The 13,021-nt window shown below is 50.8% G+C and overlaps 1 protein-coding gene across 8 annotated transcripts in view; it reads right to left on the bottom strand.

The window, feature by feature from the left end:
* COBL (cordon-bleu WH2 repeat protein) overlaps positions 1-13,021 on the bottom strand; it is a 177,353-nt gene that overhangs the window by 100,159 nt on the left and 64,173 nt on the right. For 4 of the 8 annotated variants that reach the window (XM_074341030.2, XM_074341033.2, XM_088797645.1 and 1 more), the window contains exons 2-5: positions 10,386-10,589; positions 4,636-4,846; positions 2,568-2,796; positions 383-427 (exon numbers count right to left, since the gene is read on the bottom strand). In XM_074341030.2, the coding sequence (XP_074197131.2) occupies positions 383-427; positions 2,568-2,796; positions 4,636-4,846; positions 10,386-10,589 (689 nt within the window). The remainder of the gene's footprint in view (positions 1-382; positions 428-2,567; positions 2,797-4,635; positions 4,847-10,385; positions 10,590-13,021) is intronic. The other 4 variants (XM_074341038.2, XM_074341031.2, XM_074341036.2 and 1 more) reach the window with 1 other exon arrangement.

Below are 13,021 nucleotides of genomic sequence, written 5' to 3' on the forward strand. Positions count from 1 at the left end.
CTCGAGGGCAGTAAGTACAGGCAAGAAGGATGGTGCCTCTTCTGCATGGACGGCTTCTGCTCTGCCCTAAACTTGTGTTCATAAAGGGCTGTTTCGTGTAACAGCCTCCTTTGTTTCTTACCAATCAGATCTGCACAGCAAATCCTCACATGATGGACATTCTTCTCTTAGCCAACCAGGGAGGCAAGAAACCAAGCCACAACCTCATTTTAGCGTCAAATCGCCCCCAGAGGTGCCGCCCCCGGAGGTGCCGCCCCCGCCCCCAGGTGCTGCAAGCCACACCTGCATCCCCGGGCTCCTGCACAGTCACTCCGTGCGGCGCCCCAGCCCAGAGCCATGCAAAGTGCAGCCTGGCCCGCCAAGCGCTCCAGGCTCACTGTACCTCGATAGCTCAGGAAAGGCTCCGACTGAGTTTTGGTCAGAAGAGCTGGAAAAGGCAGGCGAGGGGAGAGTGAGGGGCAGCTCTGAGATCCGCAGCTGTGCCCGGCCAAGGCCTCAGCCCCTCGGATGGGGGCTGCCTGTGCCTACCCAGGAGAAGGCCAAGTGCAAAGCAGCCTGCTTCCTGGCCTTGAGCGCCTGCAGCCTGCAGCTGCCGGGCTGCTAAGCACCACTGTGGAAGCAGGTGGCAGCAAAGTCTTCTGCTCTCAAGCTGCGAAGGCCAGGAATTCCCCAGGAGGAAGGCCTCTGCCTAGCAACACATCCCCTGCAGCCCCGCCTCTCCTCCCCAAGTTCTGGAGCAGCTGCTGGCCTGGGAGGGGACGTAACTGGAGAGGGGCAGAGGACAGGGCTCCCCAGGATGTCCTCCAGGATGCCCTCTTTGCTTTTCAAACACTGTCAGCAGGGGAGGATGGAGGCACTGGGCTGGGTGGGAATCAAGTATTTCCAGGCAGCTGGCACGTGGCCACAGCACGATCCAGAGGAAAGGAATGCCGGCCCTGGGCTGAAGCAGGCCCCCCGCAACACTGGGTGCTTCTCCTTTATTTTCTGGGGCGGCTGCTGGGGTCCCAAGGGAAAAGATCCCTCACAGGTGCCCAAGGCAGTGCAGAAGGGGACGCGGGGACTTGGGCACAGCTGTTTCCCCAAGTGCAGAAGTGCTTCCAAGTCTGGTGGTCAGGGGCTGCACCTGTGTGTCCTCCCTGTGTGGGGACCAAAGAGGGGGCTCCAAATCTGGGAAGGTTTCCCGAGGAACATTCAGCTCTGTGCTGCGGACGCCACAGGCTTGCTGGGCTCCACTCCCGAGCGGAGAGCCCGGTTCTATCCCACTGCTCCCGGGTAACAGGCTCTACGTCTCCCTTCCAAGATACACCTGACGGGTGGCGTAAAACCGAAATGCTGCTTTGTGTAAGGTGCTCTCTTTCACGTACTTAATCGTGGGCAGTTTTTCTTTTCCTTTCTGCCTTGCCAAGCGAAAGCTCTGTTTCCAGAGACTCACAGAAACCAAATTTAAGTCAGGCAGATATAAGCAGACAGACACCCTGGCTACACCCAGGCTGGGAGCAGATGCTGAGAACGACCTTGTCTGAGTTTAACAAGATAACTGGCTCCAACACAAGATGCACTGCTCTCAAATGTCAGAACACTTTTGGGGGAAGGAATAAATAGTCTATGCTTCTTATATGTAATTGAGCTAAAACCCTTTCTTCAATGTCAAATGAGACCTGGGGACCGGAACCTCCAGGAGGGTTGGGGGTGAGAGAAGTCCCCATATGATCACTGATTTCACAGTCACTTCGGTAATAAAATAAATCTATTTTTGTATTATAAGAATTTCAGAAAAAGCTGAAGAAAAACATGGAAAACTTGAATATGTATGTATTTTAAAAGCCCAACTTGTTCACTATTTGTGGAATAAATAAAAAAGCCACAAATATCAAATGAAGCTTATTAAAATAGATACTTTTATAAAGTCCAGTTTAATAATTCTAAGGTCAAAGAATATTAATGGGGGAGCAGCTGAGTGTTGTTTAAATCCAGTCAGCCCCTCTGTCAATCAGGGACATATCAGGCCTTGTCCCCGGACTGGCCTCTCCAGCGGCCACACTCCTCAATGGCTCTAACGGTGACCTCAGGCCAAGTACCAAATTCACACGAGGGGTAAGGTGTCCCCAGCATCAACAGTGGCCGAGCTCATGAGTTGTCTTGAGGGACTGAAGGGAAATTTGGGCAGCGTTAGGGAACAGCTCAGTGTATTTTTGCCACTGTTTGGATTATGAGCCATGTTTCAGACTTGGGCCCCTGAAAAGGAAATGCAGGAGAATGTGGCTTCTTTGTGGGTTCGGGGAGTTCCCTTGGGGTGGACCTCCGCATTTCTCCTCCCCTTTCCCGCTCTTATCTCCCGGAAGCTCACAGGAGAAGGGGTAACGGACATGCTCAGGACTCAGGGGGAAAAGGCGGAATTACAGTCAGGGCACGACAGCAGCCTGATTGGTTTCTGCCCACGTCAGCTCTGGTTTGGACACGACTCGAGGTGCCTGAAAAGTCAGGCACCCATGTCCTGGCCGCTGCAGTGCTGCAGGGAGGGCTACAGTTGGCAGCGCGCGGCCCGTGTTCTCATGGGGAGGACTCACCTCTCTTATTGTCCCAGGCGTACAGCTCCTTGATCCCCAGCTCGCTCAGGGACTTGGAGAGCTCCAGCTCCTCGCCGGCCACGTTGTCCCTGAGCAGCACCACGTGCTCGGGGCTGACGTCACACTTCGCACAGATGACCGGGAGAATGTTCTGCAGCGGCACCTCGGGGCTGACACGCACAACGGCCTTCTGCGTCCGCAGGTAGTTCACTACCAAACGCACGGACTTCTGGGAGAACACACCGGACACAGAGAAGGCTGTGAGTGCACCTTCGCACCGCGCTTCAGCGCTGTCTACACTGGAAGTGGGCTGGCAAGACTCGGAGCGGCCTGCGTGTTTCCACAAATCCAGTGGTCGTGGGGGAGAATGGCATGCTGACTAGTGAACAATAAACATCCAGTGGAACGACTCTCCCTCAGACTCTGTCTGACTAATGAACAAACTGCTAACAACACAGGGGCATGGACACCAGCGGGGGCTGCCAGCTGCAATCCAATGCAGACGCTGTCTGTCTGCCTGCCTGCCTGTCAGGGGTTCTGACCAGACTTGACCACAATGCACTCAAATACATTTTCTAAGGGAAAATAATAGATTATGAGGAGTTTGACATAAAGAAAACCCCTCATGGAAGAAGACATCTAATTTTTGTTTAAGAAGCCAAGATACCCACATAGGAACGTGGATACCTGCATAGATACATAGAGTGCACGTCTGTGCACACACAGACTCACATGTACACACCACACACACAGAGATAGCTTAAGCTCAAACATTTTGGTTTTTAAAACAACACATGGTAATCAGAAAGAAAAACAACCACTTTGACTAAAGCTAATTCCAAATGTCTACAAAGTGGCCCATCAGAAACGTTTAATCTGCCAGAGTCGCATGCAGTGAACTGCTACTTGGCCTTTACCGCTCACCCACATGGCACCAAGAGCCTGGTGGGTGGACCCAGTGAGCATGGGTTTCCTACCAGAGGCTCCGAGCGGCCCTCATTCTCCGGCCCAGTCTGCGTGCCAGGGTTCGATGAACTTTAGGAGGGAAGGTGGACTGCACAGAGCCTTTCCCATGCTTCTGGAACTGAAATCATGCACAGCCCTCAGCTCCCCTACCCCTGGGGTTAGCACCCGGGGGCCAGGAGGGTAAGAGAGGCCACAGGGTGTAAACACGGTCCCTCGTCCCTGAATACTGATTTTGCTTAAAGAATTCACAAAGACACTTTCCAAAAATGTGTACACGGATGGCATCAGTTAAAATGTACTAACCACCCAAACCTAGACATTCACAGGAGATGAAATATTGGCCAAATTGACATTTTTCAAAGCAGGAGACATTTTATACATCCAAGAATATAAACATATGAAATAGCACTGCTTGTAAGTGGAGCTAAAGAACCACAGCAAAGCCTTATTTAAAAAGCACGATAAGCAGCTGCCGTGAGTTTTAATCAATAACCCAAAGCCTGAACAAAATCAATGAATAAGACATTCTCCATCTGCAATGAGTAAACATTTCCGACATCCATTTTTCAAAAGGAATGTCCCCTCCCCTGCCCTAAGAAGATGCTCAGATCTACGTATCCTGCTGGCCCCCCAGGCAGGGAGACCTCCAGACGGAACCAGAACCTCCAGAACCAGTCCAGAACGGTAGCCACCCACTAGTTGTGGTTGAGTTTAAATTAATTACACGTTCAGTTTTCCGATCACAATAGCTGAATTTCACGTGCTCAGTAGCTACACGGGGCCAGTGGCTATCACCTTGCCAAGTGCAGGATGATGGACCGTTTCCACCTGGGCAGGAAGTTCAAAAGGAATGCTCTGCTCTAGACGCCTTCCTCTTCTAAAATACCCAAAGGAGCAACGTTACAACAATACACCTATTCTGGAGACTTCTGTCTTCTAACATAAACTCGGTTTAGTGCCTATCTTTACTAGTATGGATGGAGAGACGCCCCCCACAGCTGTCTGCATGTGTTACTAAGGTAACAGGGGCTCCCCAGCCCCCTGCAAAGCACTTCCAGCACCCGCGTGTCACTGCACGACAAAGGGCTCCCATCCTACTGACCTCAGGCACTTTAGGCGGTCCAGGCTTCACCTTCTCTTCGGGAACTTTTTCTTTCAGAAATACAGTGTGCACATTCAGAGTCCCAACTAAAGTATTTGGCTTAAAACTCAAAGGCTGTTGGGTTTCCGAGGACCAGATCTCCAGGGCGTGGTGAGACGGATTCAGGTGGTTCTGAAGGCACAGTTCAACCAGGAGGTCCATCATGGCATGGCTGGAAAAGGGACACATCATGGTCATCGGGGGAACCTGCACCCTCCCTCCCACGAGCTGAGTGAGGACAGCGTAAATGAACCGTGGGTGACAGAGCAGAGCAGCTGTGCTCATGGAGAAAGATGGCGGGATATTATCTCCTTACGTGTGATTTTACAGTAATATCTTAACATTCTCAACAGCGATAAACAATACCGAAAGATCAGCCAGTACATCCAAGTCCTAATAGCTGGGCAGACGGTCACATTTCTAGGTAGGTCCACCGTGTGTGAATCCTGTAAGGTCAGTTAGCACAAATGGCATTGTAGGAAGTCCTCACTGAGTTTCATCGACAGGTTCTGTGACTTTTAGGTGAACCACCATATAACAAAACCAGTTTTTCTATAGGCTAATTGATACACACGAGAGTTAAGTTCCTACAGCACCTCATCACGGTTATAACAAAATGACGCTGGGTGTCACCGGAGGACCCGCTGCACTGATGGGCACAAGACATTACATTTTCATGAATATAATGCAGTATATTAAAACTGGAATAGCTTTCTTTATTTTGCTAAAGAAAGTACGCCTTCTTGAACACATAAAAACTAAAAACCTTACTTTTGAACATCAAACGTCTTCATAATGCTTCCATCACAGGCAACTATTTACTGAGGGAAGAGAGCAACACTTCGGATCACCCCAAAGAATGGGAATTGCAGCGTCATCTTGCAGCTTTGCGTGGTAGAGCGCTGTTACATTTAAAGCCGACCTCTCCTTTTCTAATTTCCCAAGAAGTGGCACCTACACCTCTCACGAAAGCATGGGTCCTTTCCTTTAATCTCTGTCTTAACCACTAAGTGGCACGGCTACGATTACAGGCCAGAATTATGCTCTCCGGGGGTCCGGGGACCAGGTGAGTGCAGGTGTGGGACCCGCACCAGGCCTGCAAACACACAGGCACTGGCCACCGCTGACTTGTCACTCACGCGAGGGCTGTGAGCTGCTGAGGGGCATGGACATGGGACAGGAAAACCACAGGTGGAGCCCCAGGTGCCCTATTTCTCATTCAATTGCTACAGATGAGGAATATCAGTAATGCTGATTGTTTCAAAACCATCTCCACAGCAGTGTTCACCCCCGCCTACTGTCTAGAAAGTGATTAAGTAAATCATGTGCCTTAACCAGGGGCACTCCCAGTGGACACTGGCACCACCTGTGACGTTCAGGAGACGGCCCTTCTCCCGGCTCTCTGGGGGCGGGTGATTCTAACCCTCACAAGTGCCCCCACGGCGGGCACACTTCTCGTGCTACGAAGTCTGATTCCTTCAATCCTGGATAACAATCTTCTCTATCTTAACAACAGCTTAAGGCAACAAAACGGGGAAGAGAAAACACCCAAGAGATGCGACACTCCACTGAAAAGCCTCAGCATGGAAAACGGACTTCTAACAAGGCTGAACATGACATGGTGTTATCACCTCTGACTGCGCCGCCCTGGTGGCAGGGAGCCTGCTGTGCACGTCACGCTATCCCGTCTCAGACCCCCAAGTCTGAGAGGCAGGGGCTGCTCTCCTGGGATCCTGGGAAGGGGTGGACCTGGGGTTGGGACCTGGCCCATCTGATGCTGACTCTTGTGTCCCGTCTCATCCCCACCCAGGGTCCCCTTCCAGCAAGTAAACAGATGCACACACACTGTCAAATATTTGAATTGATCTTAGAATGTAATCCCCAGAGATCGCAAAAGCTGCCAATGTCATCTTCCGTCTATCAAGCCAATCATCGGTAACATATGTGAAACACTGACTCAGAAGTTGTCACAGCCTAGCACGCACATAACCCCAAATCCCGGCCTGGTAAAGCAGATATCAGGGGCCCCACCTAGGGTTTCTGATTCACTCACAACTCTGGGCTGGGAATTTGCGTTTCTAACAAGTTCCCAGGGGATGCGGTCAGTGTTGGTCAGGGACCACACTGGAAACCAGTGCACCCCAAGTCCTCATGAAATTAGCACTTACGACATAGACCTTCATTGGAAAAACAGGTCCCTCGGTGCCAACGTTACACATGACATTGAGGCAGCTGATTCTGGATATGATGTTTCCCCACACACACAACTTGCCTGCACTGTCAAATCTTAAACTGGCTGAACGTGGCCTAGTTTCGTGTGTGGGACCAAGGCCAGCATCTGGCCCCAAGCCCTGGGTGAGGCAAACTCCAGTGTAACAGAGTCAGAGAAGACCAGGGAGGAAGTCCCGTCTGGTGGCATCATGTGGCACCAGAGAGACATGAGGTGGCCTAATGTGAGTGGGGCCCTCCCAGAGGTGGTCAGTCCCGAAAAGGTCCTGTACAAGGGAACACTCAGACAGAACACAAGACAGGACACCAAAGAGACAGATGCCTGAAGAAGCCCGGTGCCAGGGGCGTCTGTCGGCCAGCGGCACGGCTCCAGGCTCACATCTGGGTCCAGCTCTAACCTGCCTGCCTCTTGCACACACTGGTCACTTTGCAAATGCTATCATTTCCTTCTGCTTGCTGGGATGTCCTCTTCCCAGCGCCTCATAAAAGTTAGGTGTTCAGTGTGTATTTCGCTCAATGAATAAATCATTTTCTTTTTTCTTTAAGATCCCGCAAAATGAGACTCCCCCTCTGTCTGACTGGTAGGACATCAAGCCCAAAACAATAAGGGCACCAACAGCAGGCCTAGTAAAGAGCGTGCCCACCTGTGCCCAGGGTAGCAGTTAGAATCTACATAGTCCCTCACAGGAAGGAGTTTCATAATTGCAGGTGGATGATTCCAGTTTGCAATGCACAGTGATTTCCCCACCCCCCAACTTCTCTGGGGTTTAGCCCAAACACAAAGCCTTACTGAGGCAGAAACATTTTAGGGCGGTGGTCACGAGAAATGGTGCGTTAGGACCTGGATGATGAAAGCTATCGTGTGGGCTGATAAGAAAGGGTTCATCCAAAGCTGCTGTAACCACCGTGAACCACCGTGAGCTCCGTGTCCCAGGAATATTCTCTGAGGGGGTTTTTAGGGCAATGAAAATACGTGGCTTGATACTGTAACGGTGGACACACACCACTGTCCATTTGTCCAAACCCCCAGAAGGCACTGCACCGAGTGAACGCTAATGTAAGCTGGGGACTCTGGGGGACAGTGTTGTGTCACTGCAGGCCCATCGTCTGGAACAGGTCCTGCTCGGTGGGGACGCTGGTAGTGGGGGAGGCTGTGTGAGTGTGTGTGGGGGGGCAGGTACGTAGCAACTCACTGTACCTTCCTCTCAATTTTGCTATGAACCTAAAACTGCTCTAAAATAAAAAGAAAGTCTATAAAAACGGTATCGGTCAAGTGAAACTGTAAGACAAACTGAACCCAACCAAACGTGACTGTTAGCCTGCTATTTAGGGAACAGCCTACCTCTCCGGTGGACTCCCCAGCATCAAAACTGCACCTTCTTAACTCACCGGCTGCTGGAGAAGAGTGCGCTTCCTTCGGGCCCTGCAGCCCTGTGCCCGTTCACCTGGGAGCAAGGCCCAGGCCACAGGCCCATCAGAGAAGCAGGCCGACCGCACAGCTATTTCCCTAACCAGAGGCAGCTCCGACACCCCGGGGCTGCAGGGGGCTGGCAGATGGAGGACAGCCGGGCAGGCGGAGGGTCCCCACAGCCTCCCTTGCCGTCACCTGAAACATGCGGGCTGTGTCCAGAGGGGACGTGGAGGCCCAGTGCCTGCACTGCTTTACAAGGGTCGGGACCTAAAAGTCCCTCATGGTCGCAAACGTGTCCTGTAAAGGGGTCTGACGGTCAGAATCACAGGACTGAATCTCGAGGGAGATTCCCTCTATTCTGCAAAGGGCACACCTGCCATTTCGTGCCCGGGTCCCTTGGGGACGTGTGCCAACTTGGAGAGGACTAATTGCCACCTCAACATGACACAGCCCCGACCTTCTAATGCTTGACACAGTTTACGAAGCTCTCTTTCGGTTAAGGGCGTTGTCTCTTCAAAGATCTTCGCTCTACTTGTGCCCCAATTAAAGTGATGGACTCCAGGGCCTCCTTCCAGAGGCCCTGGGCAGTGAAGTGCTGGTGGCACCCTTCCTCCACGGAGGCCACAGCACATTCCCTACGATCAGCCTGAAATACCAGCTCTCAATCTTTGTAAGGACAACCTGGGACGTACACTGGCATTGCTAACGCCCAAGGAAGCTTGGGGAAAAAAATCTCTGGGATATGCAGAAGGGAACCAGCAGACTCCAATTAGTATCATGTTTTCTTTACGAGACGCTTTCATGTCAGGAAATAACACGGTTAGGGGCTCACCACAGATTACAAACCACTTGCTTATCCTATGAGATGGTGGTTATGTCCTCTAATAAAACAGGGCAGAGAACCCATGTTGATAAACACACTAGATCTATTTTAAGCAAGGGTCAGGAACTGGATTTTAGCCCACACTTGTAATATTAAAGAGTATGACAGATAAAACCAATCCCAAAACATGAAGCTGCTGAAAGAGCAATAGTTACTACACGGGCGGCCCAGTCAAGGAAGCCTGCAGGCTGCTGCTCTGACACACTCAGTCCCCAGGAAACCTTGGAGAAGGGATTATAATGGGCTCCTTAGAAAAGAAAATTACTTAATCCTCAATCGCTATGGTTGTCCCTATTCTCATGCGTAGCTACACTGCAAAACAACACGGCAGTGGCTTCCACTGTAAGGGGGAAAATAAAGTCACAATTAGAAGCATGTGTTCAGTCTGAAAATGTTTTCCAACACCTTATTTTTACTTTTCAGGCAGGCATGCCACCGCTCCTTGTGCATTTATGAACTGGACCCCATGGCCATTTTCTTTAGGAACAAAGGTAACTAGACTAACAGGTGAGGGGCTCGCGCATGTGTACTTACCTACACCTCACCAAATTGTAAAATGAAACAGGTAGTGTTTCGTGTGTTAATCATACCTCACTGAAGTGGTTTTGTTCAATGTAACTAGAAATTGGCCCCAAAATATAAGAATGGTGGGGGAACCATAACACGTTCACTACTAAAATGCCACACATCTATTAAAGCAGTTTAAACCTGTCACATTACTGCACGCTCCTCAAGTGACAGTGAAGTGGGAAAGTGGACTCAGAACGAGGGACACTTGGAAAATAAAGAAACAGAAACTCTCGGAACCTGACTCTCGCTTACAGAGCATCTGCCACCTCCCACAGCTCATTCCCGCCCCCAGCCCTTCCTCTGGGACCACAGCTCCGGGAGGGTTCCCGGTGTGCAGACCCCAGCACTCCCCTGGACAGCCCCTGGAGAGCATTTTGGCGTCACCTAAGTTGAAGATGCTGTACCCCAAACTCAACAGCTCTAGGCAGCCACCAAGGCTGGGGCGGTGTTCCCAACGTGTGTGTTCAAACAGCCTATAAAATCATTTTCCGGTTGTCACGTAGGCCCAGATGCCCAGATTGACGCCCCGGGCCCGACCTGACACTGGGGAAGTACAGCACAGTGGGACCACTGTTGGCTGCCCTCGGACGTGCACGCTGAGGGCAGGGCCTGCCCTACCTGCCATTCACCACGGTCCTCCTCTCCATCCCACTGGGCAGAACCACGGTGACGTCCATTGCGCTGTCCCGCGGGGCGTCCTGCATGTGGGGCGGGTTCTGCTGACAGACGGGGGACACGCCACGGGGAGGGTTCTGTCCGCTGGACACATTCGGAGTGGCAGCCTTCCCAGGAGGAGGGGGAGCGCGAGCCTTCATCTTCCTCCTTAAATGACGAGAGAGAGGGTTGAATGAAGGTGCTGCTTCCAACTCAGGAAGTAATAACACAACCGCCTGGAAATAAATACCCAGCAGCTTTGAAGTGCTTCCCTCATCGTCAATTCTTACAAGCATTTGTCGCTCCTCAGAAATCCCTTCTGAGTCGCACTTCCTTTTTAAAATCAGTATGTTGGCACATTTCAGTGCTAACAGAAAACAAACAATTAAGGAAAACAGAGGAAGTGTTTTTGAAAAGCAGTGTCCCTAGAAAGAACACGTCTGCACCGTGTTCACCCCACTGGGGCTATTTTCACGGCTCAAGGTGTGGGTGGGGGTGGGAGCCTGCATGGGCCATCCCTCTCGGGGTCACGGGTGGTTATGTCACCCTGTCAGCTCAGGGCCTGCACTGAGCTGTACCCCAGCTCTGCCTCCTTGACCAGCTGAGCGTCTGGAATCCAGGGTGCCATGACACTGAGCATGACGACATCAAGACACTAAATTAGGCAGAAAGTCCGTCAGACCAACACCGATTGACACCAGCCACTGTGGATGCAGGAGGCTGTTTGGTGGCGAGATGAGTGACTCCAACCCCTTTCCTCTCCTTTCGCCTTCTTTCTGGCAATGCTTTGAATTCGCAGTTCACCTTGCAGGAGCTCTCTAAACACCTGGCAATGAGTCACCCTCTCTGATGAACATTTTTAGAAATTCTTGTCTCCTCCGGACAATCAGGGAAGGCACTGAGCTGATGACTTTATGCAGGTGTGTGTGTGTGTGTGTGTGTGTGTGTGTGTGTGTGTGTGTGTGATATTACATGTGTATTCACTTATTTTACATAAGAACCCATTTTCTATAGGCCCTGGGTATTTGATAATGGCTCCCACTGACTTGACACCAGAACACATGCCAATAATCTCAGCAACTTCACTTCACTGAGCCCCAAATATTTTGCAGCTGAAAAAACTGAGGGTCAGAGAGATGGATAGCCCTGGCAAAGGCACACGGTGACCGGGGCTGACTGGTGTCGAGCAGGGCTGGAAAGCAGGCCTGCCGGCCTCATGCCTCCTCCTGTCCCATGTCCTGCCCATCTGAGGACCTACAAAGGGGTGACAGCTCTCAAGGCCTTCAATCCTCCTATACACCAATCGTTGCCTTGGGGGCAGCCTGGCCTGAGGTCTCACACACAGGAATTCCGTTTCTGAAATTCATCCTAAAGAAATAACCCCATGGAGTGCATTGTGGGAGGTTCACAGCTGCCCAGCACGTCATTTACAATAGCAAACAACATACAATAATGTAACCACAGGTCAATGAGACTGTGGATAAATTATGGTGTTTGAAAACAATGTGACTGAAACAAATTTTTAAAAAACAATGTTATGCCAGTCCTGGTTAAATATTCTTTAAAAGCGTATAATTTGATGTGCCAAAATGCTCAATCCAGATTTGTTAGAAAACAAGCTTCAACATATCATTTATTTAGGAAAAGTCTGTCTTTAAGAGACGTATACATTATAGCAAGAGACCACAAAACAGCCTAGGAAAATAAGGACGGGGTCACGGGGCGGGGTGTTGAATGGGTTTAACGTTGTGTTTAACTGAGATGTTTTGTTTAACTGAGTCCAGTACGCAGGATGAAGAGTTCTGGAGTTTGGCTGCACAGCAAGGTGAATGTGCGTAAGTAACACTACAGAACCGAATATTTTCAAGCGGTTGGCATGGTAAATTTTATATGCATTTTTTCCACAATTTAATCATAATTTCATCCTAATAAAATCAAATTTTCATCCCGATAACGTAAATTCGCATCCCAGTAACTTAAGGAGTTCGTACTTCTAATTCAGTCCTTTTGTCAGAGCGACCTCCTCCATCCCTCAATGGACCCACCACGGAGACAGAGCCACCGGTTTCCTGTAATTACCACGGACCCGTAATTTTCATTAGGTCCCGACAGGCACTGCACTGCCAGGCAGGTGACTGCTTTCTGTGCAGGTGCTGTGCCCTTGAGTCCACCTGAGACCAAGGAGTGTGAGGGCAGGTAAAAAGGATAGGGCTTCTGCAGGAATCTGAGCCCCGGGGCAAGTGCCCCAGGGTCCCTCCGGCACAGGCCAGCAGGAAGCTGGGCTCCAAGGGCCATGAGTCACTGAGCAAGCAGCTCTCCCTCCCTCTGCCCCTCCCAGTCAAAACGCTGGGTGTGCCCTGCAGAAACGACTTATAAAATGGAAAAAAAAAAAAGATGTGTAAAACCATTTCATGCATTTCAAAGGTCACCAGTTAGCACTCCAAGTGGTTTTAGCTTAAAACCATCACATTTACTGCCTAAATTTCAGGGCAATGTTTGCTGGTTCCCATGTGAGCCGGCACGCTCTGTGCCACCTGAGTTTTATATCTGAGCTCTTCTAGGCACAGCAGCAGGAAAGAATGCTCCAGACCTGCTCCCTG

Source organism: Rhinolophus sinicus, chromosome 4, assembly GCF_057876585.1.
Source record: "Rhinolophus sinicus isolate RSI-liver-muscle chromosome 4, RSI-T2T, whole genome shotgun sequence".
NCBI lineage: Eukaryota > Metazoa > Chordata > Mammalia > Chiroptera > Rhinolophidae > Rhinolophus > Rhinolophus sinicus.